General features: G+C 37.6%; 1 protein-coding gene across 1 annotated transcript; it reads right to left on the bottom strand.

Annotated features, from left to right (window-relative positions):
- Window positions 1–807: 807 nt before the first annotated feature.
- On the bottom strand, window positions 808–27,894 carry LOC135072022 (integrin alpha-PS5-like). Its single transcript, XM_063965946.1, has 26 exons — window positions 27,737–27,894; window positions 26,523–26,673; window positions 24,102–24,199; window positions 23,773–23,834; window positions 23,357–23,408; window positions 22,665–22,754; window positions 21,855–21,938; window positions 20,353–20,454; window positions 19,489–19,577; window positions 18,506–18,721; window positions 17,756–17,855; window positions 16,961–17,143; window positions 16,285–16,370; window positions 15,639–15,747; window positions 14,522–14,667; window positions 9,457–9,668; window positions 7,263–7,461; window positions 6,177–6,340; window positions 5,322–5,397; window positions 4,673–4,762; window positions 4,122–4,263; window positions 3,468–3,555; window positions 2,608–2,719; window positions 2,222–2,293; window positions 1,583–1,881; window positions 808–1,053 (listed from the first exon to the last, which is right to left on the bottom strand). The coding sequence occupies exons 1-26, from the start codon at window positions 27,747–27,749 to the stop codon at window positions 936–938; spliced, it is 3,153 nt and encodes a 1,050-aa protein (XP_063822016.1). The 5' UTR covers window positions 27,750–27,894; the 3' UTR covers window positions 808–935.
- Window positions 27,895–27,974: the final 80 nt, after the last annotated feature.

The raw sequence follows: 27,974 nt of genomic DNA on the forward strand, positions 1-27,974 counted from the left end.
CATATGTTGCCGTTTCATTCTCGCATGCGAAACAGTGTCGCGTGGACGTCTTGGAGTGCTACCAAATTTTTAAATTGTAAAATAGGTATGACCATCAGAAAATTAACTGTTAGGCGCTTACAACGCCAATATAACGGTCATCATAAGCGTTTACATCCCGTATGCTCGGTATAACGGTCTACTGGGGACAGTGTCATACTTTTCAATACAAATAATATTTATTTGCCTGACACGTGACACGTTCCTAGCACGGTCATGGTATGATACGGTGTAGTGGTGGTGTGGTAGTGGGTAGGTACCTTTGCGGCGTAGGATGTTTATGTTAGCGTCAAACGTTCCTATGGACGCGCCGATATTAACGTCTGAAGGAGACTACAAAAGTCAATTTTTAAAGTAACTAAGCATTGAGAGGCAGTCTACGGCATCTATAGAAGACCAAAGCCTTAACCTTACGTTTCCTAAAGCAGTGAAGAAACTGTAGATATTTTCAAAATAGGACAAAAATATCAAATTGTTTAGTCGCAAAGTGATCTCTAATAACACTTATTTAGATTAATCGGCGATTTAGTTATATTATTTAAAATAAATTACTAAAATAGATTGGTGCATTTATTATCTCTTAGCAGCCTCTTCTAATCAAAATGAAATCTATTTGCATGTTTTCGAAATCTTTTCGTCTGCGCTAGATATTAGATTTAGGATTTTATAAAATAAAAACTTATAACCATTTCTTTAAGTTTCAAAAGGGTGCGTTTGATATTTGAGTGGGTAAATAGTCTTTGAAGTGATATAAATTAAAAGAAGAAAGAAGAGAGTCGATTTTTAATAAACTAAAAATTCTAGTTGCTATTGGCACATAAATACGAGTACATAAACAAAATTTTATTAAAAACTCATTACAATCATTTTATTTGATTTAAATTAATTATTATAAATTACATATGAGTGTTCAGAGCGTTGTCATTGGGTTCCTTCGGAGTCACTGCCAGGTGAGTCAAGGAACGGTTTTGTGTTAAATTTTTCTGCAACCCGCGAATGATTTGGTGGTTTTTTCTGTAAAAGAAAAAGCAACCGCTTTAGTAGATACAGCTAGGGATGTTTAAAAAAATATTAATTTAAAAAATATGTATAATAGTGTCATGTTAGTTTAAGAATACAATTTAGATTCTAATGTTGAAAGAATTTTTCAAATCAGTCCATAGTTTCGGAGATTATTCAATTTAAACATACAAAAAAAAAAACATACATACAGTCAAACATTATAAACTCCTCCTTTTTTAAGGTCGGTTAAAAATACAAAATTTCCATTGAAGATTACATAACATCACGGAATTGAATGTCTTAAAAGGTATTAAGCCTCTAGCTAGATTGAGTAATATAAAAAAGGTGAAAATGATTGACGTGTCGGATTTTCCGGTAATAAATCGGGAAGAAATTATATTGCTTATCAATAAGAATAAATGTAACTAATCTAAATCACTAATAAACATTATTATGTATTATTATCAACTTAGTACTCAATAGACTATTTCAGTAGTAAAATTTCCATTAGCAAGATAGGTAGGTGATTAGGTGAACTTACATGATTTTACATTTGTCATTGTCAATATCCGGGTCATCGTTGGCCTTAGTGTACTTAACTGTGTCATTGTTAGGTTCCGAGTTCTTTGGCGAATCTGTGCTCGTTTCTGGCAAATCTGTGCTCTTTTCAGGCAGGTATGTGCGATCTGTGCTCTTTTTGGGCGGGTCTGTGCTCTGGACAGGCGGATCTGTGCCTTTATGTTCGTCATTTGTCCCATTTTCTTGGATAAGTTTCTCCTCGTCAACAGGGCGATCTGCTCCGGCTGATGCACGCATACTTTCGACGCGCATTGAGCGACGCTGTTATAAATGATAAATATCTTAATACAGGGTGTGGTTTTGTAAAAACGCCCATCTCAGGGGTGGTAGTACACATGAAAGTAATTACAAGAAAAATATAAATAAAAATTAACTAAAACTTCTCAAGTTTAGTTAATTTTTCGTGAAAGAGTAAAAAATTTATCCACCATCACAAACTTTCACATATAATTTTCTTTTATAATATTAGGTAGTTACGATGAATCAATATAAAGCTTTACATGACGTCAAGAAAATGTCGCTAAACAGAAACCATAATTAATTTCGACCGACGGTTCATTATCATTAGGCACAATTTTTAATAATAATTAACTTTACTTACAATAGTTTGACGACGGACACTATTTCTTAATCTCTTCAAATCATTTCTCTTTTTTCGTCTCAGGAAGCCCAACTGAAAAAGAAAATCAATTTCCTATAGAATAAGTCTGTATTTAAAGGAGTAAGAGAATAAAATATAAATAGTTAAAATATGATGGGTCGGATCGAAAGCACACGATAACTTGCGGCGCCGCACCGCTCGTGTGCCCGCCACAGATATTTCTATGTAAGACGACGCAGCGACCACGGCGTCGCACCGTCGCCGCAACGCATCGCAAGGTGGCTTTCGCTATTATTTAAACAAGTTGATTAGGATGCAACTAATCATAAGACAGTATTTCTGTCCGTCTTTCTTATAACGACTTACAACATTGATTACATACGAACCTCATACAGGGCGACTACGATGATGATTATGATGAGCAGGCCCACCAGAGCTGCAATGATGATGACCCAAAGTGGCACCACAGCCTCATTCAACTTCAACTTGCTGACAATGCTGTTATAAAAAATAATTGTTTGTTAAACCGACATTTTAGATTTCAAGGTTTCCCTTTCATTTGATTTATCAAGTTTGTTAGAGAGATTTCATCCTTATACTTAACCCTAACGATCGATGCAATAAAAATACAGGGTGTAATTTTTGACAGATTTTAGTTGGTTCGATTCCCGGGTGTAGCATGCAAATTTTTGGAAATCTTTGAATGCAGTTCTATTTATTTTCGAAAATAAAGGAATGTTTTCTTTGAGTAAAATTTTCTATCTACAGTTACAGTACCCGGAAATAAATATTGCACATCGACCTTTGGAAAGAGAATCGGTTAATTTCGGCTCGTAGAGCGTTATCTCTGTCGCACACTACCTATACGATTGACAAAACGTCATTGACAAAACATTATTCAATGTAAATATTCGGCGAACTCTTAGTATTTCTCTTCGACAAATACTTTAACACATTGTAAATCACTTTTCTTTCAAGACTATAAAAAGTTTTTAGCAATTTAATTCACAAAATCAATTGCACACATTTAAAATAAAGTTTGTTTATACTTTGACAAAACGTCATTGTCAGTTATTGTTCAAGTGCGACAGTGATAACGCTCTACAAAACCGAAATTAGCCGATTGTCTCTTTCTAAAGGTCGATGTGTAATATTCATCGCCGGGTATTGTACAGTTTACGAGAACTTTTCATCCAGGTGGCATTACATAATTCCACCCTGTATATAGAAATAAGTCCTAATTTACCTTATCTCTTGTGATTGGTTCTCGTATACCAGCTTCATGCGGGATGAAATTGTTACTTTGCTTTTTTCACCGCGGAGAGCAGCAGGGTCTGTAATTTTACAATTGTTACACATTTCCTAAGTATAATTGTCATTTTCTTCGTTTCAGCAGAATGGTTTTTAGAGCTATCATCATCATATCAACCATAGGACGTCCACTGCCGAACATAGTCCTCCCCCAATGATTTCCAGATTGGCCACTTGGTAGGTTAGATAGAGACGTCTGAAATTATTAAGTATTTATTGTCTCAGGACGAAAAACTTTCGTCTTCGAATCGTTTGCTTACTTATTCCATAAAATTATATCCATATAATGATATCCAGCCATCGATTTCAACGATAACGTAACGGACTCGATTGTGAAAATTTGTTTCGTGCTACCATTTCTCATACTAATTTCACTTTACGTCACGTTCACAGGAGCGCTTTTCATACTAAATCTTTTGAGTTTTGAGGGTAATCCGAATACGCAAACGATTTGAAGTCGAAAGTTTTTCGTGCTATGTGTACAGAGCAATCTAATTGATTCTGTTAGAAGATTCCTCTTTTGGTATCTCTGGTATCCCCACAAAATCTCCCTGAAGTTGAGTCGTTGTTGGATTAAAATTTAACTCACCAATCAAACCCGGCTCTATGTAAATGGGGATGATGACGTCAAACTTGTGGTCTTTCCGAAGCTCCACGATGGTACACGTCGTTGTATACTGCCCGTCTTTATTCTTCAGAAGCGGTTCGCAGGACCCTCCTTGGGTGTCTACCTGAGAAGTACAAGATACTGAATGATAGGTAATTTTTTTCCAATTTCAGTGTCACTCACAATTAAGATGAATCTAACGACACCTCTCCCGCTGAAATCGATCAAGCCGTTTAGGTTACAGAGCGTGCGTGCCAAAGAAATGCATAATAACATAGACATATTTTATACACATACACTTAAAAACATAACCCTCCTTCTGGCGCAGTCGAGTAAAAAGGTCTATTGTAAGGTAATATTATAATTATTATAACACAAAAAGTAGAGAATCATTCATTATCTTGTAAAATTTTGGAATAGTGGAATGACAAATTATAGTGACAAAGTTTCTACTCGTAGCACTGCTTGTTATGAAGTTAATGCAAAAAATAAATCAAAGTAACATCAATAACTTTTCAATTAAAAGTACTTACTGTAACCGTCGTATCATTGTAAAAAAATTTTGGTTCTATTACTATTTCACATCGCAGATTGACCCATGTTGTAAGCCCAGTATTGGCCACCTGCAGAAAACATGGAAGGAAATATTTTAACACAGTTGGTCATTTTTACACTGCACCTTCTAGTCCCAAACTAAGCAAAGCTTGTATGGGACTAATGCCCGTTTTGACCAACAATCACAAATTTTTAAGTGACCCTTATGGTAACACATATAATATAAGCTGTTTGAAATGAATATGTAATCTTAACTAAACTAACTTTAAAAGTCTTCGCCTCGTTTAGCCATAATTATGTGTGTTAGAGACTACCTTTGTACCTTTTCTAGAATGCCAACATAATTCATCATCATCATTTCAGCCACAGGTTGTCCACTGTTGAATATAGGCTTCCCCTAATGATTTCCATAATGACCGGAAGGTAGCGGCCTGCATCCAGCGCCTTCTTGCTATCTTTATTATGGGATTCATTTTAAACATTTACATAGATAAGTACATAGTTTCAATATCTATCACGATATTTTAAATCACCTTTTATATTATCTTTTATTTTAAGGGTTTGTCTTACAAATTGATTTTATTTATCTAAATAAGGACGACTAATATTGTTACCGGCATTACTTACTGTGTATACATGTGATGTATGTTTTCCATCTTCAATCAGCTCCTCCTTTGTTAGTTCGATAATATCCTCCGTAGGCCTGAGAAAGCACGAGGAAAATTAGAAGATGATGTGTCTTTTATTTTTTTTAAACTAGCGACCCGCCTCGGCTTTGCACGGGTGCTAACTATAGACATATAAACCTTCTTGAATCACTCTATCTATTAAAAAAACTGTATCAAAATCCGTTGCGTAGTTTTAAAGATCTAAGCATACATAGGGACAGTCAGCAGAAAGTGACTTTGTTTTGTACTAAGTGTACTGATGATATGACTGAGTGCCTTCCGCCAGTTCTTGTCAGCACCACCTCATATGTTGTCCCGAAGTGGTGGTAGGGCAAGCTATATTTGGGACGTGTAATAAGCGCCCTGGAAAGAGCCTTCGTTTCAGCCAAATGACGTCCACTGCTGGACAAAGGCCTCCTCCAAGGTTTTCCACAATGCACGGTCCTGCGCTGCCCGCATCCAGGCTCTTCCCGCGACTTTTACTTAATCATCGGTCCACCTAGTAGGAGGCCTGCCCACGCTACGTCTTCCAGCCCGTGGTCGCCACTCGAGAACTTTTCTGCCCCAACGGCTATCATCTCTACGAGCTATGTGCCCCGCCCACTGCCACTTGATTTTAGCAATTCTGCGAGCTATGACGTAGGGCCTAAGTACTGAATAAAAGATTTGATTTGATTTGAACATACGTTGTGTAATTTAAAAGTTATTCCAATTAAGTAATCTACTAAGTTTTGTAAGTTAGGGTTTTAAGAGAAAACCATGTTATGTTTAAATTTTTTCGAAACCTTTTAATAATAATACATTTAATACTTACTTTTTTAAAGCGATTCCTTTATAATCAGGAAGCAATTTACGAGTAAAATTTAATTTTAACACTCCCTTAGTCGTTTGGCAATTTGGCAGAAATAAAATGGTAATTTTTATCTCCTTATCGTTGCTCTTCAGAGTTGTCATATCAAGTTTTATTTCTTCAGTTAACTGTAAAACAAAAGAGGGTTTGGGTTAATTTGATGGTAATAGTTAATGGGATAGTTAGTAAATAGGTGCAGCTACATCTTCAAAGGTGCTTCCTCATCTGGTTGGTGGTGGTTTAGGAGGAGTTAAATGACAAACACGCGTACAGAAGAATCATATGTTACAGTCAAAACTCATAATCGGTCAAAACCACTTTTGACCACAAAAATTAAGCAAAAGTGGTTTTAACCGATACCTTAGCCACTCAACTGATTTTTGCAGTCAAGACTGTTTTTGACTAGGACATCTGTCAAAACCACCAGCCCGTGTGGCATCTCTCTATGTAGAGAATCTTGATTTTTCGGATCAAAGAACAACAGGGGTACTTAGTAAGGGTGATGGAAAATCCGGATAATCGAAAATCCGGATAAGAGATTTCAAAGTCAAATCAAATAACAATCAACTTTTTGCTATAAAAATGGTTTCACATACATCATTTAGTTAGACCATTGGGGCAGCCATTCCTTTTAACATTATGTAAACCACGTTATGTATTTACATAATGTCATGTAAATCATGTTGTACCGCGTTACGGTGGTGGCGCCGTGCCGGATCACGGTGGAACCGCCAGGCCCTAAATCGGTAATTAGAGCCGTGAAGAATGAGTCCGGATAATCGGATATGAGGATTGATATTTGGATAATCGAGATTCTATAGAATAGACTTTATTGATCACATTAAGCTCAAATTATAAACAATAACAACACAAAACTAATGAAATTAGTGGGCCACTGCGTCAATAGGCTTCCACTCAGCATTTATCATGATATACTCGTAAAGGCATGTAAAGAAACTGGTCTTCCGCGAGAGCCCTTGTTGTGGCTTCGTGCATCCCTTTGGAGAGACATCGACTCGAGTTCGATATTGTATTGCATTAAAAACGTACCCAAGTAGTGTTCTTCTCGACTGGTGCCTGAGGTTCGCAAGAGAGCTCCTTCTTGCCGAGCTTGCATGTGAGCGGCCACGTGCCCACGCGCACGCCAGTCGTGGCTACCTTCGCGCAGGCGCTGTAAGCCACGTCGCCGGTGTTGGACACGTGGAAACTCACGGTTTCTGTGTCTGATGAACCGATGACGTAATCGTCCCTGGTGAAGTGGTGATGGTGAGTTCAAAATCAAACAATCACACGTATACAAAAATATTATGGTACAACTTTTAGTAGGTACGTCCATTATTTTATCAAAAAAATTGAACACGTATGTATATTTTTATTTGTCAGTCAAACAAGTAATGGTGCGTTGATTTCCGCGTGATGTCACATCATGCTAGACTTTTAGAGTAGGCACACCGTTGATTTTTCGTCGGCCGATAGTTTAGTCGGGCAGTTGATCAGTATGGGCATGTATGGGAGTGCGCACACTACGCCGATTCGATTTGGCGCTTTATGCCTGTCAATTTTCATTAGTTTGAAAAGTGAATAATTAACTTTTAAAAAAAATAAAACCGACTTCAAATGCGTGAACACAAAAAAAAACTAAAAATTAAAAATATTGCGTATAAAAAAGTTCATCCCCAATTTTCCACCCTTGGGGGTGAAATATTTTCTTCAAATTCGCATGAAACCACCCTTTTGATAATACCTATTCAACAAAAAAATAATCAGTCAAATTGATTTATAATCGGCGGAGATATTGCGTATAAAAAAGTTCATCCCCAATTTTCCAACCTTGGGGGTTGTTTTTTCTATTATTAAATTTAAATGGGACCACCCTTGAGGTATTACCTATATGCCGAAAAAAGATTTGTTCAAATCGGTTCATAATTGGCGGAGTTATCGCGTAACAAACATAGAAAAAAAAAAAAAAAAAAAACATACGGGTCGAATTGAGAACCTCCTCCTTTTTTGAAGTCGGTTGAAAATATCTAGGTATGTTCACTTTTCGAACTAATTTGTCGGGTATTATTTTATATGTTAACTGAGACGGACGAAATTCTTGCTTTTTAATCCATGAAACACCCGTAATATTTAATAAAATTATTTATAATACCTAACTAGGTACATAGAGCTCTTGTCAATATTTGAGGTAGAGGCAACCTTTGTTGGTGGAGATTGGCAACCTGAGAAATACAAGATCTTTCCTAGTTGTGTGTGCTTTCGTGGTGAGCTACTTTACACTTACTTAAGGCTGGTGCTCATAATCGCATCGACAAAAACGGGCCTGCACTCGCCACCTGCGTCGGCACAATCAGCCACCCACACCTTGTTGGACACGCTGAGTCGGCGAAGGTCGCTGAGCACAGCAGTAATATTATGATGGAATATAAAGGTGAGCTACTTAAAAGTCATAGCAGACTCATCAACTCGGAAAGGATTCAACACCGTATCGCCTGTCGATAAGTTTGCGTTGCAGTATGGAGTTTCATACAAAGAATACTGACCGCCTCGAGTTGATACGGTAACGGTCGCTTTTCGGGTTGATTAGTGACGTCTTTTGCACTTACTTAAGGCTGGTGCTCATAATCGCATAGACAAACACGGGCCTGCACTCGCCGCCTGTGCCGGCGCAGTCAGCCACCCACACCTTGTCGGACGCACTGAGTCGGCTGAGATCGCTGAGCACCGCGCGCGATGGACTGAACGCCGCGTCAGCCGTGGGACTCTAAAGTTAGACTTACGTTATACCATAAAATCAGATTTTATAACGTAAGTCTAACTTTTACGGTGGCTTTTTCTGTATATTCAATAAACTGTAGCTCCCAAAGCCACGATAGTTAGCTTTCTTTCGACGCTTAGCTTTCTCTATTTCACTAGTATGTATGTTCAATAATAATACATTACACAGAGCCCTGTCAATATTACAGGTGGAAGGTTGGCAATCTGATATACAGGATCTCTCCTAGTTCAGGTATCAATTCGCCATAAGCGGTAAAATTTACTCCACTTATGTAATATTATGATGGAATATAAAGGTGAGCTACTTAAAAGTCATAGCAGACTCATCAACTCGGAAAGGATTCAACACCGTATCGCCTGTCGATAAGTTTGCGTTGCAGTATGGAGTTTCATACAAAGAATACTGACCGCCTCGAGTTGATACGGTTACCGTTTCGGGTTGATTAGTGACGTCTTTTGCACTTACTTAAGGCTGGAGCTCATAATCGCATCGACAAACACGGGCCTGCACTCGCCGCCTGCGCCAGCGCAGTCCGCCACCCACACCTTGTCGGACGCACTGAGTCGGCTGAGATCACTGAGCACCGCGCGCGATGGACTGAACGTCGCGTCAGCCGTAGGACTGTTGGTTTGAGTAGCCGTTATTTGGTACTGGATAGATGGGTCGTAGCCGGTAACCTGGGAAAGAATGACACTTTAAATTTAATGTGACAGTGACTCTCAGCTATAAGACGTCCACTACTCTGCCGCACAATTTATAAACGCAGTAAGTACCACTTACTGCATTTATGATTGTTTTGAATATTCTGAATCCTGACATCGCGATCTATAAGAATCAAAGACCCGTTTTTTTCTATCTATCTTAGAACGGAAGATACTTGTTATCATAAACGCAGTAAAGAGCAGATTGTAGGTTTCTTCACATACTATGTTAGCAGTAAGAGCACATAATAACTTAATATTACGTGAATACTCGCGCTTACTTAATTTGCTACACAGTAATAGTGCAGTATGTGCCAATTACATCATTCTTATTATGTTTCTGCAATTGTTGAGTTCACCTTGCACATAGTATATGTGCAGTAATTCCACTTGAACACACACTGATATTATGTTTCCATAGGAAAAACAGATGACTTGTACTTAATATTAATGCAGTAATTACAATTATACTGCGTACATACTAAGGATTGTCAGAGTGCTGCCTAGGTGTTAACATGTTATGAACGCAGTGGCTGACTCTTACGTTATTGGAAAAATTTGAAAACCTGTCTAAATGACAAATCTAGCCGAAGACCCAAGAGCTAGATTGACCCGACACGATACCGAAGATATCCCGGACGTGTCTGTATGAGATTAGAATGGCTCTCAAACAGCTGAAAAACAACAAGGCACCGGTCGATGATGGAATCACAGCTGAGCTTCTGAAATCAGGCGGAACGCAGGTACTAAAGGCTCTTTAGAAGCTATTCGATTCCGTCATCCTTGAGGGAAAAACGCCTACGGCATGGCACAGAAGTGTGGTGATACTCTTCTTCAAAAAAGGCAACAAAACCTTGTTGAAGAATTTATTTTATATCCATCTCACTTCTGATTCTGTTTTTGAGAGTCATCATGAATGGTTTCACGCGACATCTAGCCTCCCGAACAAATCGGTTTCCGATAAGGCTTTAGAATGATAGACCACATACTTATCTATGGCAGAAAACTGAGGAGAATAATCAGCAACTTTGGCATTTGTGGTCTATGAGAAAGACTTCTCTCTTCAAGCTACAGTCTCTCCAACGGTGCCAAATTTACTATAGATATAATCGTTGAAGGGCTTGTGCGAATAGGCCACAATGTCAGTCCGTCTCCGGGATCAGGACTTCAGTTGCAGCGAGGGGTCAGACAGGGAGATGTCATATTTCTAAAACTGTTCACTACCACTCTGGAAGATGTTTTCAAGCTTTTGGAGTGGAGCGGATTGGGCATAAATATCATCAGCGAGTACATCACCCATCTTTGTTTCGCGGACGATATCGTAGTCATGGCTGAGAACGTGGAGGATCTAAGCTCAATCCTCGATTGCCTCAATAGAGCCTCTCAACAAATGGGTCTTTAATGGACAAGACAAAAATCATGTCAAATGCCGTGCTGTACCCACTCCTCTGAAGGTTGGAGACACTATAAGTTGTCTGATGGCCGCTGGGGCAGGAAAGTTCTTGAGTGGCGACCATGAGCTGGAAGACACAGCTTGGGCAAGCCTCACACTAGGTGGACCGATGATCTGGTGAAGGTCGCGTCAGGTGCCTGTATGCGAGCGGCACAGGACCGGTCTTTGTGGAAATCCTTGGGGGAGGCCGTTGTTCAGCAGTGGACGTCTTTCGGCTGAAACGAACGACCGAGTCTTTATTTTATTAGATTGGTATATTTAAGATCTAAAAGTGGGGCCATATCTTAATTTTTGATTTAATAACAAGCGATCTCAGCAATTATTTTGTAATACTTGTTTCATTTACCCCTTGGTCATTTGGGAAAGTTCAACATGAAAGCGTTATTGGCTTATGATAAGCGCAGTATAATTGTATTATTACTGCGCATTTAAAGTTTTGATAAATTATTTTGATTCACACTCCCAGTCATAAATGCAGTAAGTTGTAAAGATACGGCGCATATATTACGTTGTAAGAACTAAAATTTAAATCAATCATTTAGCACATGTACCGTAAGTAACGAAAACTACTGATAAACGCAGTAAGGAACAATCATACTGCATTCATGGGTAGTAAGTATCGAACGAAAACTTAGTTAATCCATAACATAAACTGTTTTTTAATAATTTTAAATACAAAATATTAATTAAAATACAAAAACCTCATATCAAAATAAACTTTGAGTTTAGCTCTATAAGCCCATATATTTTTTTTTACAAATATTTGCGTAACTAATTGTAGACACCCCAAAATAAAATTTCAACTTTGATCGCGTTTTTCTCGAAACTGTTCACGTGTTACTTACTGCGTTTATAAATTGTGCGGCAGTACTGTACATAGGCCTCCCTAAACAATTTTCAGATTGGCCGATTGGTAGTGGCCTACACTACATCCAACGTCTTCCTGCTACCTTTTGAGGTCTTCTGCCTACCTCGTGAAAGTATAGGATATTTGGTGAAGTCGGTTAAAAATAAGGTTTAAGTAAAATGAGCATGCTCAATCTAAACATCTGTTATCGCGACCAAGGTACGTACAATCTATAATGTAGAGCCCATGCCAATAAAACAGATACAAATACTTATGAATAGTTTATATGACCTGTGCCGGTATGCACAATACTTAATCTCTTCATATCTTATCTTGATCACGTTCACAGTGTCAGCACATTTATCACGTATAGTGCTGATGCTGTGACGTCATTTACCTTTGATCTATCCCAACTAATATTATAAATGCGAAAGTAACTCTGTCTGTCTGTCTGTCTGTTACGCTTTCCCGCTTAAACCTCGCAACCGATTTTGATGAAATTTGGCATAGAGATAGTTTGAGTCCCGGGAAAGAACATAGGATAGTTTTTATCCCGGTTTTTGAAACAGGGACGCGCGCGATAAAGTTTTTCTGTGACAGACAAAATTCCACGCGGGCGAAGCCGCGGGCGGAAAGCTAGTATCGTATAAATAGTCGCGCAGTTCACATTAATAAACAGACATATAGAGAGACTAACTACAACCCGTGTCTAATTCATACGGTCTCCCAACATGGCACAAATTGGTGACCCCGACGAAGAAGATGATCCCGACGAAGTTGCCACAAATTGGTGACCCCGACGAAGAAGATGATCCCGACGAAGAAGATGATCCTGACGAAGATGGCACAAATTGCAATGATCCCGACGAAGTCGAAGAAGCAGACGAAGCCGACGAACGACGACGAAGATAAAAGTACTAAACCAACGTAATGTGAGACGTAACCTCCATCTGGTGATGGAGGTAATAACGTGGTGATGATGATGGTGTGATGGTGGTCCATCTTCGGCATCAGCCTTCGCCATCCACATCATCTCTGACATGGAATCAAATTGGTTACCCCGATTGAGCAGAGAAAATTACACGTCCGTGACGTCACTTCAACATCAATCATCGTCATCATGTCAACTCCGTGCAAGTCGTGCAACACAACACCACGAGAAGTCGCTGCCAGTACCCCTGTCACATCCGTATTCCCGATTTCTGGAAGGACCAACCTCGTCTGTGCAGCTGGAATCAGTCTTGAAACTTCAAAAGAATCAAATCGCTAATAAAATATTAGAGAATGCAAAAATAATGAAGTCTCAGCAGTTCAACAGTCAAATACAACATCAGCAAAATTCAAGACCAAACAATGGAAAATGTGCTAACACAGCTATAACATGTGCAATTGAAATAATGATTGTGCCATGACCGTGAAAATTTGCGACGCAGCAGTTACAGGCCAAGGTCGCCTAGTCAAGTAAGAATATTTTGTTATTATAATATGTATCAACGTATGCAGAAAAATGTGAAAAATTATGTGATTGGAAACAAACGAAACAAGGAAACTAAAAATCGCACAGCCAGCATGGCCTTTGTGCTACCTACTGTGTTATCTACCCGTCTAACCGCCTCATTGTTACCGACTGAAAAAGTGGTTTGAGGTTTTTTAATCGTTACGGGAGCAACATATCAGTGATAATAATCAACAATGCTAAATGAGCAATATGTTATATACCACGAATGGTTCAAAGATAAACACTTACGGTGAGAAAACGCTGACTCTTAACTTGGGAATTCAATCATTTAGAAAAATGTGAGTCCCTCCAGAGCGAATAATTTCTTAGGTTATCCGATAACGAGCCAAGGAATCGCCCAACAGAGCAGAAATACAAAGCAATCGATGAATTGAAACACAGTTAAGGAATTGAGAAAATTACGCAGCCGCGTATCGAAGTTGAATACTTTGAATATTTCAAGAATGATAATTCGCCTATCCTTTGGTCTTCAGAAGCCGATAACGCTTATGAAATGTGCAAGGACACAAGGCATGAATGCTGTGAATACAGCGCACCCATCGCGTAAAGCCGAGCTTGCGCGAGGGCAACCCACGACTGTGAAAACGCCAGATAAGGAAGAAGCAGAAGTTATGTTTTGTTATAATCTCATCTTTATAAACATTTCACTATTTTTCTCCACATGATTTGTATAACGTAGATAGTTATTGTAATTTGTAATATGTAATTAGCACATTATTTTTATTTCTTGTATGTAAGTATGTAGAGATTGAACATTGAACCTGTATTAACGTAGATAATTTATGTATGTTATTGTAATTAGCGCATTATTTTATTTTTTCTTATTTAAAGGGGGGGAGTACTGTGCCGGTATGCACAATACTTAATCTCTTCATATCTTATCTTGATCACGTTCACAGTGTCAGCACATTTATCACGTATAGTGCTGATGCTGTGACATGGCAACATGGCACACTGCCAGTGAACTCTCTCTCTTTCTTCAGTGTTGTGGGGAAGAAGAAGAATCTTACCTTTGGTATAATGAAGCCCACTCGCACACATTCACTGGTCTTACTTCTGTCTTGAATTTTTAAAGGATAGTCGACGGATTTAGCATTCCCTGTAGCATTTTCCAGTTTCGCGTCTTTGTGAGTGATGCTGACTTTTAATAGAATATCTGCAAATCAAGAAAATAAGTTTCATTAGCAGTACCTACTTAAAAATATTTATTACAAAGGAATTGCTCAAAGGAACGCCACCCAGCCATTGTGTATGTTCAGCAGTGGACGTACTATGGCTGAAATGATGATGATAATGGTGATGAACTGCTCAATGTATAAGTAATAATGATCCCATTTTGACTAATATACCATGTCATGTACAAGTAAGAAAATACCTTCTATCAATTTGAAACGATGGACGGTCTGCTCAATAGAACAAAGAATTCTAAAAAATACACTCGACATCAAATAAATCGCACCTCCGGCGACAAGCATTTTCAAACGTATGCTTCCCCACTTCCCACCAATATTGGCACCATTTGAAAGGCTAGTTCTAACCTTCATTTCATTAAAGGAAAGGTTTTTACCCCAAAAATGTGTCTTTAGAAGGATCCAGAGTCACTTCTTCAAAAAATAGGTAGTTACGCTAGAGCCAACTTTTATGGCTATAAAACTGTTAAGTTGGGATTAATCGCTATCCATCTGTTAAAGAGGACACGTGAGATCATTATTTGGTTTTATAACCATAAAAATTGGTCTAAATGATCCCATAGGTGGGCCCAAAGTAAGGTATTTTTTCAAGTCACATTTATGGTATATGTTAATCATTTATTAAGAAATTAAATGTGTTTTTCTTTAAGGATATTTATTGGGCTTTCAAATGACACCAATATTGTTGGGGCACCATGATTGTGTCAGAAGAAAATCGTTAAAGTTCGCGTCGCGGAAGGTGCGGTTTATTTGATGTTGAGTATATTTAGCCTGCAGTGGTTGGTTGAAAATGCAGGAGTTAGTGTTTTGTCAGGTTTAGAGTCCTAAGGTCTATTCAAAGGACTGGCATAGGATGATCTTTTATTTATTTATTTATTTATTTATTTATTTATTTATTTTATTGGGCTATCAACATCCTGATGATGATGATACTCACCTGCTTCTACAGTTTTAGGTTTCTCTGGAAACTCTATGTCCAGACACGACTCGAAGACGAAATATGTATCGTTGCGGCGCGCACTAGAGAATGGAGGCTGCTTGTATTGCTGAAACATTAATTGGTAGGTTAAGGCCACATTCAGATGATGAACGGTCAACGTGCGTTTTGCGAAAGCGCGTTTACAACTAATTTTTCAAATTCAAAACGTTTATTGCATGTCACATTACAATTTATCTAGACACCCAAGTCACGCCCAAGTTCAAGTAACAGAACTGGCGAACAGCACTGTGTGTAATTGTATACACGAAACATTTGGAGCCATAGAGGTGTTAGAAATAGAGTCCTGCAAGGGCACAGAAAAACTACATGTAGAAACGCGCGTTAGCATGTGTACTCCGAAAATAAAATACATGTAGTTGTAAACGAGCGATAGCAAAACGCACGTTGAGCGCTCATCATCTGAACGTGACCTAAGTCTTCTGAATCTATTTGTTAGTTTTATAGATGTGTTACTAAGCATATCCCCAGCTCCCTGTAATATTAAAATGGAGTGAATTTATTACATCACTGTCTAGTTAGCGATTTCATCCCTTCTTTATTAATGTTTGAAAATAATTCTAATGTTAGCTCTCAGAGTAGTTACCTCCAGATATTTGACGTTAACTATAATTTTTGACATACACCTCAAAAGAAATACTTTGTCGCTGTACGGGGCGCCGATTGCAAGTTCTGTAATAAATGAAACAAATTAAACATAACAAAAAAAATACCTACGTACAACTCATCAAAGTAATAAAATGAAACTAAAGAACCATGGGAAACCATGTAGGTATGAACTGTGGTCCAACATCTCAACAGTGTTAAAGTAAGTTATTTTGTAGCGTAACTTACACTGAGTTGCACCACCTAACTTTAACCGTGACGTTATAGTCACGGTTATAATATAATGTTGTTCAACATCGGTGACCGCAGAACTCATCCAGTATGGCAAATCCTTAATAGACCAGCGGCGGTGGAGTCTGGTACTGGCCCCGATTGCGCTAATTCCAATCGCGCTCGACTCGCGCTCCAATTTCGTTCCAGCTTATGTGAAATTCGTTAACACGGTTTGAGAAAAAGTAGCTTTCTGTCAGCTTTTACGTAAAGGCGCAGTTGCGTACATTCCAGCTTCGTTTAAACTAGCTGTCAAAACGATACCGCGATATGGATATGTAATAAAGCTAATTGTCGTTCGTCGTCCAATCGCATTTCAGTTGAAAATATTTAGCGCAATCGGGGCCGAGTCCGAAACCGACATCGTTGAGCTATTCGTTTGTTACCATTGCACCCGTTGTCATCGTAATCCCGGAGCGCAGTGAGACTGAGACCGAAGGCGCGGGACCCCGGCTGCAGGCGCTGCAGCCACCGGCGCGACTGCTCCGCCTTCTCACTGAGGATACGCTCGCCGGAGTAGATGTACACGGCGCCTCCGCCGTCCTCGTATGGTGCTGCTATGGCAACTTCTGGAAAATTACATCAGAAGCTAAGAGGCGACTTCGGGACTACACATCAAACAGAGAACGGTCAGCAGCGCTCTCTGAAAAACATCAATCTTTTAAACTGCAATCTCCAACCCGCCTGCCAAGCGTGGGGATTATGGCAAAACCCTCCACTATAGTGGAGGCTCATAGTACAGCAATGGACTGTAAAGGGCTGTTGATGATGATAATGATGACGTCAGAAACTTAGGTGAAAACGGAAACACTTTACCCACTGTTGGAGCAATTTCTAGGAAAAAATTATGAAAACTTGGAACTTTTAGCCTAGGCGCAGACCACCGACTTTTAGTTGGCCGATAGTTGGGCCCGATTCTTATTTGTATGAAGAATTGGCCGATCCCAAAGTGCGCACTTTCATACATATTTATTAACAGCCCGATCCTACTATCCGCCGACAAAAGGTCAGTTGTCTGCGTCTAGGCTTAGGGGGGATTCGTATTCACGCAAAAAATGCATACCTACCTATATTTCTTGTCACTGGGACGGCTGGACAGAAAGTGGAATTAACATTAAAACTAAAATAAATATTATAAGAATTTATTTTGGACTACAAAAAATAAAGTAGTTTCTTCTTACCATCTCTTTTATCACCATTCAAGTCGCCGAGGCTTATGATTGCGCTACCGAATTGACCATTGTCCTTTGTACCGAAAATCTTTTTTTGGGGAGTGATCGCCTGGAAATGGAATGTATACAGGATGTTAGGTAAATGGGTATATGAGCCGACACTAGCCCATGTTAAATGGTCATATAAATGGTATGGTGAAATCAGAAAATTGATATCTTCATTTTAATTATTTTAATTTTCATACAAATCGGATTTTATAAAATTTATTTTGTATGAAAATTTAAAAAATTAAAATGATGATATCAAATTTCTGACTTCACCATACCATTTATATGCCCATGTTAACATGGGCTAGTGTCGGCTCATATACCCATTTACCTAACACCCTGTATATTAAACTTTAGGAGCTCTCCCCGTCTTTGCCATAACGCCCTCGCTCGTAATACACAAACTAACAAATAAGTAGGTAACTTATACAGGGTGTCCCAGAATGGGTGAATCAAACTGCTAGGGGAGGTAGCTCTTCTAGTGTACTATCCCTAAAAAATATGAAATAACATTTTTGAGTTCGGATTTTTTTTAAATAAAGTGCTCTAAACTCGAAATCTACTCATTATTTTCAAAAGTTTGTTTACAGATAGACGAAGCGTTCATGTACAAAAAAAAATGTGTCCTTATGCCTTATGTCATGCCAACCTATCCGAAACCCTGAAACCCCCCTGTGCTCAAGTCAGACAAATATAAAGGCTTAAGCTCACCTTTGCACCAAAATGATACTGATAAATATACACCAAGCCTGCATCGATGCGTCCTTTTTCGGCGTAACGGGGCGCTCCGACCAGCAAAGCTTGCCGCCGGCCTGGCCCGAGGAGGCTCGCGGAAGCCATAGCTGCCCCGTACAGAGATCCTACTTCCCGGTTTCCCGAGTAAGGCTGTGGTAAAACCCAGCTATTTTTCAGATCCGTCACCACCACCTATGGAATGGAAGAAGAGATTACATCACCATATTTTTACAAGCAGTGGACGTCTTTCGGCTGAAACGACGAACGATAACGATTTTTACAAGCCAATCATCATCATCATCAATATCGTCACTGGCCAGCATCGAGATCCTGTGGCTGATGTGATAATGATGTTTGCAAGCCACATAAATATTTTTAAAACACATCGTCGCTCGCCTTAGAGTCAAAATCTCGTGAATGCATTTTTTCTCATATTTATGCATTTACTTGAAATCTTTATTGCACACAAAAAACAGTGGTACAACGGGCGAGCTTAATGCCATGTGGCATTCTCTTCCAGCTAACCAGAAAATTAGACCAAACAGAGAATAATAGTAGCTAGGCGGTGCAAAATAGTACAAATACATAAAATGTGTACTAGTATAATATATAATATTCTCGATCTTCGTCCTGAAAAGTTACTTCTTTTACACTTAAGAAGTTTTCACTCTATACAGGGTGTTTGATAAATAGGTATATGAGCCGACACTAGCCCATGTTAACATGGGCATATAAATGGTATGGTGCAGTCAGAAAATTGATATCTTCATTTTAATTATTTAAATTTTCATACAAATCGGATTTTATAAAAAATATTTTGTATGAAAATTAAAAAAAAAATAAATGATGATACCAAATTTCTGACTTCACTATACCATTTATATGCCCATGTTAACATGGGCTAGTGTCGGCTTATATACCCATTTACCTAACACCTTGTACACCTGTAGGTTAAGTACCTTGCCAACTCCATGAACTCCATAAGTGGAACTTATTGCATACATGATTTGAGTCACATTCCGGAAGTAACCAGAAGTTACACTGTACCCTGAAAAAATGATAATAATCATATTAATCTACCATATTAATCAGTGCCACAGTAGTTATTTTTATTTTACTTGTTGCAAGCGCACTTTAGAAGCGCAAGCTCAATATTAATTTCCTTCAAGAAATTATAAATCATAAAATACCTACTATCTAAAAAGAAGTAATTTAATTGAAATACTTCTATGATGGCACTATACTATAATATCCTAGTAATCCTACTAATATTATAAATGCGAAAGTTTGTATGGATGTCTGGATGTCAATATGTTTGTTACTCTTTCACGCAACAACTACTGAACGGATTTTGATGAAACTTTACAGTATTGTTGTTTATGATCCATAATAACATATAGGCTATAATATATAACGATCTGTAATAAAATAAATTTCACGCGGGTGAAGCCGCGGGCAAAAGCTAGTGGTTTATATTTGATAGGTATACAGGGTGTTAGGTAAATGGGTATATGAGCCGACACTAGCCCATGTTAACATGGCCATATAAATGGTATGGTGAAGTCAGAAAGATATCATCATTTGAATTTTTTTAATTTTCATACAAAATAAATTTTATAAAATCCGATTTGTATGGAAATTAAAATAATTAAAATGAAGATTTCAATTTTCTGACTTCACCATACCATTTATATGCCCATGTTAACATGGGCTAGTGTCAGCTCATATACCCATTTACCTAACACCCTTGTTGATTGAAAAAAAAAAGCACTTGTTGATAAAATAACTAACTGAAGTTGTGAGAGTCGAGTCTTCAAACTTACCAAAATTAAAGTTGGCTTCCATTTTTCCCCTGCTTTTGGCGATCATTGCATAGTTCAAACTTCTCGGAGAGGCATCGACGTTTTCGTACAAGATGGCTCGGCCTTATGAACACGAAGAACAATTATATTGAAATAAAGAAATAAAATTAACAACAACATAGCTAAGGTATAAGTAAACATACTTTTTTAAAAAATAACAATAACAATAAATCTTTGGACAATTTCACACAGCGCCAGCTAGCTCCAAAGTAAGCAATTTATATGCTTGTGTTATGGGTGCTAGCTTAACGGATGTACTGCTTTATACAGGGTGGAAACGATAAGTGATCTCACTCGATTATTTCTAAACTATACAAGATATAAAAAACGTAGTTACTGATCCCGAAAGTGTTTCATGAGATCTATCATACGCTATTAAAAATAGGTTACAGAATAAACTTGATCTATCCGAAAATTCAATATTTCCAGCCTCCATACAATACATTTGGTAAAGCCACAAACTATTGAAAACTACACAAGATATCGTTAAACTGGTTACTGATCCTAAAAGTGCTTCACGAGCTCTATCCAACGGTATCAACAATAGGTTACAGAATAAACTGGATCTATGCAAAAATTCAATGTTTCCATTTTCCATACATTTAATACTACCACAGTCATGGCACTCATTTCTTGATAATTATTATAGCAAGTAAAGCCTAAAACTAATGTTTTCCATAAATAATTTAAAATAAGAATGCAAATTATGAGTTTATTTTAAGTTTATTGTTTAATTTAAAAAAATACACTTTTAATATTGTGTGGTTTGCATACATTTACTATGGAAGCTGGAAACATTGAATTTTCGGATAGTTCATGTTTATTCTGTATCCACTGTATTGGTACCATTTAAAAGAGCTCGTGAAGCACTTTCAGGATCAGTAACCAGCTTTTCGAGATTTTGTATATTTTAGAAATAATCGAGTGAGATCACTTAACGTTTCCACCCTGTATAAGGTCACCTCCAAAAGACAGACGAAATTTTAATAGGGCATCTAATTATATTAGAAAAATTGGACCCTAGCATTAAAACCAAAAAAATAGGCTAGTTTCTGTTTTTACTTTTCCTAACAAACTAAATGTAATATTTCACGTCCTTGCACACGGATGCACTGTCTGGCACGATCGATGCCATGCCTCCGGACCGCACTGAGCATTTCGGGTTCACTCGACATAACATCAAAAAATCTCGAAAACTAGCATTCTAAAAATATGGTTGTATTATCTAAAACGAATTAATTTAAGATGTTTTATTTGTCCCTTAACTCTCGTCTGTCTTTTGGAGATGACCTTATATACTTTTTAAATACATACATATTATACATAGTAACACCCAGACCTGTCACAGAAATTAAAATTCATCATTTCAATTTCTGTCCAGCCGGGAATCGAAACCTCTCGGCATAGTAGTCCGTTCTGAACCACTACACCAAAGGGCCGACCATTGATTTATTAATACAAACCTGTGTGCATAGCCGGCCCTCCAATGACGACGGCATCATGAATGTCAACGTTAGCGCTCCAGCCAAACGATTTCATATTTCTTTCTGCAAAAAAACACGTCATTATATTCCTAATCGCCATTAAATATAATATCGCATAAGCAAGTACTCTATGTATATGTCAAAGAGAAATAATGAACTCCGTCAGTGGGTGTGTAAACTAACAGTGGGTTAGGTTAGTTAAATTGTAATCTAGAACTACGTCAAATTACAATCTGACGGAATTCACAATTTTCTGTTGACATAATATTATTGCCGTTGGGGCAGAAAAGTTCTCGAGTGGCGACCACGGGCTGGAAGACGTAGCGTGGACAGGCCTCCTACTAGGTGGACCGATGATCTGGCAAAGGTCGCGGGAAGAGCCTAGATGCGGGCAGCGCAGGACCGTGCATTGTGAAAAACCTTGAAGGAGGCTTTTGTCCAGCAGTGGACGTCATTTGGCTGAAACGAACGAACGAACGATTATATCGTTATACCTACATCGTCTTGGCTCTCAATGAAAGCACTCAAGGATAGAATGAAGCTTTGGTTATAAATAGGTTTGAATTAGGCCAAACAGAAATGATTGGCCCAATTCAAACCTTCGAATCTTTACACGAATTTAAGGCCCGGTTTCCACCAAGACCGAGCGGTGCCGTCACCGCTGTCAAATTCTATAGAAAAATTCGTTCTCCCGATACTTTTCTGCTCCGATCCGTCTTGGTGGAAACCTTAAATCCTAAATTGACAAACAGATTACGAGTAAACTCTAATTTAGTTTCACAGTCTTACCCGCAGGTGTGAGGCGTTCGTATTCAAGCTGTTGCATTTCCGTCACATCGTGTCCAGACAGTAGGTAACACCTACTGTAAGTTCCTGAATCTGCAACAAAAAATAACTTTTCAACCATACACTTATGAAACTTACCGAAGACATCTACTAATGACATCTCCCAGACAGATACTAAGCCATCAAACAAATCAATCCCCCAATGACTTCCATATCGCACGATTGGTAACAACCTGCATCCAGCGCCTCCCTGCTACCTTTATCAGGTCGTCGGTCCACCTTGTGGGTCGACTAACAAATATTAAGTTTCAACCAAATGTAATTAACAGTCGTGACATTATAAATTCCAATGTCCCAAAATTCACAAACAGCGTGTATTCACAAACATTACTTTGAGGTCTCACAGTGAGCGAGGACGTACAGGGTGACACACGAACCAATCGCAGAGCTCTATTCAACGCTGCTGTGCGTTCGATTTGCTGCGTCACCGTTTGTGAATCATTGGCACCCTTTTAATATAATAATTGACTCCACTCGTGATTTGTCTCATATTTGGGGAATGTAGGTATGTAGTACCTATCTTGAGTAGAGTCTTATTTTAAAAGGATGTCAACGATTTAAATTTTACTCTTTAGATAAACACGACCGTGACGTTAAACTTGAAAAAAGCAATCGTAGTGAATACGAATACTTACAGGTACGAGTACCTATTTTTCCACTGATTACGGTGAATCTAGGAGCACACGCCTGAAAAGTTAAATTAAAAAATATAATATGGATTTAATAAAGATTATGTTTAAAGGGATTATTAATTTATAAAAGGTTCGGTTCGATCCCCTGGTGTGGCAAGCTAATTTTCGGAAATATTTGAATACAGTTTTCTTTGTTTTCAATAATAAAAAAAGAGCTTCCTCGTTGTGGATAAAAAAATCAAGGAAATTTTTCTCTGAGTAAAATTTTCTATCTGCAGTATTTAGAGTACTTTCCCTTCAGGTGGCATTACCAAATTCCGATCCTGTACATAGAAATTCACTGTATTTTCTTCGTTAAATATGAAAAGTATTTTTCTACTTGAATTAATATTGTGTTTATTTGAATAATCCATACATACCACTGTGAAATTGTGACCCGTCGCAACTGTAGCACCGAGCCACATGTAATCATACTTGTAGCCTAAAAATATACGTTAAATTTAGGTAGGTTTGGGTCATTATAATAACGCGCATACGTATTTTTCTAATTTAAGGTCATAGCACATTTATAAACCCGAAAAGGGACCAACACCGTATCGCCTTTGGCCGCGCTGTCACTGTTTACGTTATGGTGCGGATAAGTGTGCATGCAGTACGGAGTTTAACACAAAAAATACTGACCGCCTCGAGTTGATACGGTTACGATCCGTTTCCGGGTTGACAAGTGTGCTTCGTCCTTTATACGTACCGTCTGTATCGTTTATTTTGATTTGGTCACATTTCTTGGTCCCAATTTCACATTCGTAGATATTGTCCGTTGCATGTTTTGGTGCACTTGTCATCAACCTATAAAATTATTTAAAACAGTGTCATTAATTTTGATGTAACACTAATGTGTTACACAATTTAAATAATAGTAGATTTTGATGTAACACAGAAAAATAAAAGGTGTGTACAAATTAAAAAACGCAAATTAAAATACATTTTATGTAAAAGTAAGTTTCTACTTTGTTACTTATGTTAAACTACTTAAATACAAATCTTATTCACTAAAATGAGGTAACATCGTTTATTAATAATTTGCACTTCGTCAAGTTAATTAGCTTATATTATTTTAATGTCATGTAAAACTAGAACAATATTACTTTTTATTGCTTTAAAAAAACATTAATACATATCGTCGCGTTCTACTTCTATATCAGCTACTCAAAGAATCAACATCATAAGTAATTTAGAACAAAAACCCAAATATGAGATGTCCTTGATCCTACTAATATTATAAATGCGAAAGTTTGGATGTTTGTATGTTTGTTACTCTTTCACGTAAAAACTACTGAACGGATTTTCATGAAACTTTACAGTATTATTGTTTATAACCTAGAATAACATATAGGCTATAATTTATGACGATATGTGACAAACTAAATTTCACGCGGGTGAAGCCGCGGGCAAAAGCTAGTCATTTATAAATATTTGACGCGACAAGGAAAAATTGAAATCGCTGAAAATAACAGCCACGCCTGTTACCTACGAACAGAGAAGTAGTTAAAAATAATGATGATCCTCTTCATATCCATGGCAAAAAAAAAACCGACCATAGGCATACAATATAAATATTGTAATCTGAAATCTTTCAAGTGTAGGAAAAGACTGATGCAGTACTTCTTATTTACTATTATTATAAATGCAAAAGTTTGAATGGATTGTGATGACACTTTACAGTATTATTGTTTATATCCCAGAATAACATATAGGCTATAATTTATGACGATCTGTGACACACTAAATTACACGTAAGATTCCAGCCTAGATGACAGCGAATCCATTAACTAGCTAGTTAATAAAATAATAAAATTGACTATCAGCAAAAAAACAGCTTTTAATTTTATTAAAAGGTACCAATCAACAAGTATATTGATGCTGTTGCTGATGGTGTCATCATGATCGGGCTGAAATTTGGCATGCAGGTAGTTGTTATGACGTAGGCATCCGCTGAGAAAGGATTTTACTTTTAGGGGTGGAGAACCCCTAAGGGGGTAAAATTTCGATTTCGATTGCACAAACCGTCGAGACACTCAACAACGCGTAAAAATGTCACTCTTTACGAATATTACACATTAACACAATATTACTTCACCATTACTACACACACACCTATACAAACAGTTTTATCTTTTTATTAGTATTCTTTTCATTAGTATTTTTAATAGACGTCGTCTTATCATCCTTACCGATTTCCCGCCTTTTGTATTTATCTGTGCACTAATATTACTATTTATGTATGTTTATCTAGACAATTTTATGCAGCTCACTATTTTATTTATTTTATCAATGGTCCGTGACCCTCACTCGGCACGGGGCACACTGAAAACCAGCGCCGTGGCCTTCGTCACCGTGGGCCACGGCATATGCTGAGTGGGGTCCCGTTGCAGTGGGCATCTTGTTGGTGGATGGGTGGCACTGCTCAGTTTGCTCTTGTTTTTATTTTTTCTTCTTTTATTATTATGTGCCACTGTCATGCCTATGTAATTGCCTGTATTTGTGTGATGTCCGTTGTAATAAATGTATCTTTCTTTCTTTCTTTCTTTCTTTAAAACGAGATCCACGCGTACGAAGTCGCGGGCGGCCGCTAGTTTAATAATACAGTGTGAGTCACGATAAAGTGTACCTACATATGAAAATAGGTGAAACTAGACCTATTTTTATCGACAAAAATGAGGTCAAAAATATTTTTTATTTTTTTAATTTTTTTTTCTTCCGATTACTTATTGTAAAGAAAACGTAATAACTTTTAAACTAAGAGGTATATCCTGATAAAATAAAAACAGTAATAATGCTGAATAACAGGTGATATTAAAAAAATACATAAAATAGGCAACAAATAATAAAAAAATGATACTTAATGATAAATTTTGAGAAAAATCTGCATTTTAATTCGTGTTTTTTTGGTTATTTGATAAATTTCTCCAAATAATGCCCGTATATTAGGTGGTATTTATTACTTTGAGTTATTTTTTGTCATATTACCTTTGTAAAACCAAAAGCGCATGTCTCTATCCCTATCACAACGTTTGCAATGATCGTTTGAACTAAGCCTCTCCGGGCGCGGCATTATTTTCATATGTGTACTTTATCGTGACTCACACTGTATAAATAAACCAATACATACTTTTTGCTTTCTGGTTGATAAGCGATGCTGTAGCCGAACAAAGATCCCGATGACTTGGAGGGTGGACTGAAAGTTTCCATGGATTTTTCATGGTATACTCCTCCCACTTCCCAAATTACTGATAATACTAGCGCCAGGTACATAGCCCAACCTGTAAGAACGCAGAAGGTGGCTTATAAGATTATGCTAAAAATTTGAGGTATAGTTCTTGCAACTCACGAAGGCGAGTGAGCTTTACTTGTGTGTGTACGTGTACATACACATAACGATAGCGTAATGTCTATCAAAACTTTTGAAAAACGAACAGTAGCGAGCTACCACACATGTAAAGCTCACTCACCTGAAGAATGTTCACTAATTTTGTTTTTTAGCTTTCTGTATTCTCTGTTAAAAATAAAAAATACCCGTGAAAGAATTATTTCGATACGTCAATTAGTTTCCAAGATATTGAATTTTAAAAGTGCGGGCGGCGGCCGGCCCGCCATTTTATGCGCGTGACGTCATATTACAGTGACTGGCTCATATTTGTATGGGTGGAATCTTGCAAGCTGAATTAAGACCCACTTCCAGGCAACCGATTAAGCTTAAATTTCGCAAACACATGTGATTTGGATGACCATGCAATATTATGATGACATGGAGCTGATCTGATGATGGAGCTGGAAGGTGGCCATAGGAACTCTATAATAAAACGACTTAAATGCATCGAGTTTGGGCTCGTTCGTTTTGTATTGATGAGTATTTTAATTCTACATAGTAATCGGGGTCTAATGATGGAGCTGGAAGGTAATTCGCAATAAAACGACACAATCGCATTAAGTTTGGGTTTGGTTCAATTTTAATTTCTGTGATGGGTCTGGGTGTTAATATGTATAATAAGTTTGTATTTACAAAAAAAAAATATTTAAGTATGTTTATATCCGTTTTCTAGTGAGCGGACGCTGTGAATGTACGTCACACGGGGTCACGTGACCGTCGGCGGGACTCAATATTTAAGCGAACTTTGAATGCCTATAAAATCATAACTACTGGGTATTTTTGAATGAAATAAAAACTAATGTATTTGTAAATGTAAAAGCTTAACTGTAACATAGGTTTCAAGTGATTTTGCATACCTAGTAACATTCTCAATTCAGCTTCAAAATACTGCTAAAAATAACTTGAAGGTGCAGCTTTTCGTGTTGAAAAACAATACTTAAGCAAAAAATACTTACTGTGACTACGCATTTTTAAAGTCAGTCTTGATTTTACAGTGGACCCTCATATGCACACACAATACACTACAATACGTAAATCCGTTCAAATATTAATTTAATGATCAGTCGGAATAATTAGACTTCCTCATTGTCACAAACGCACAACAATACAATGCTATAAGTCAATATTTCCAACGATTAATCACTAGTATAAATATAAATGACTTTACAACTGAAATTCATGACAAATAAGGTA

Source organism: Ostrinia nubilalis, chromosome 5 (assembly GCF_963855985.1).
Source record: "Ostrinia nubilalis chromosome 5, ilOstNubi1.1, whole genome shotgun sequence".
NCBI classification, from domain to species: Eukaryota; Metazoa; Arthropoda; class Insecta; order Lepidoptera; family Crambidae; genus Ostrinia; species Ostrinia nubilalis.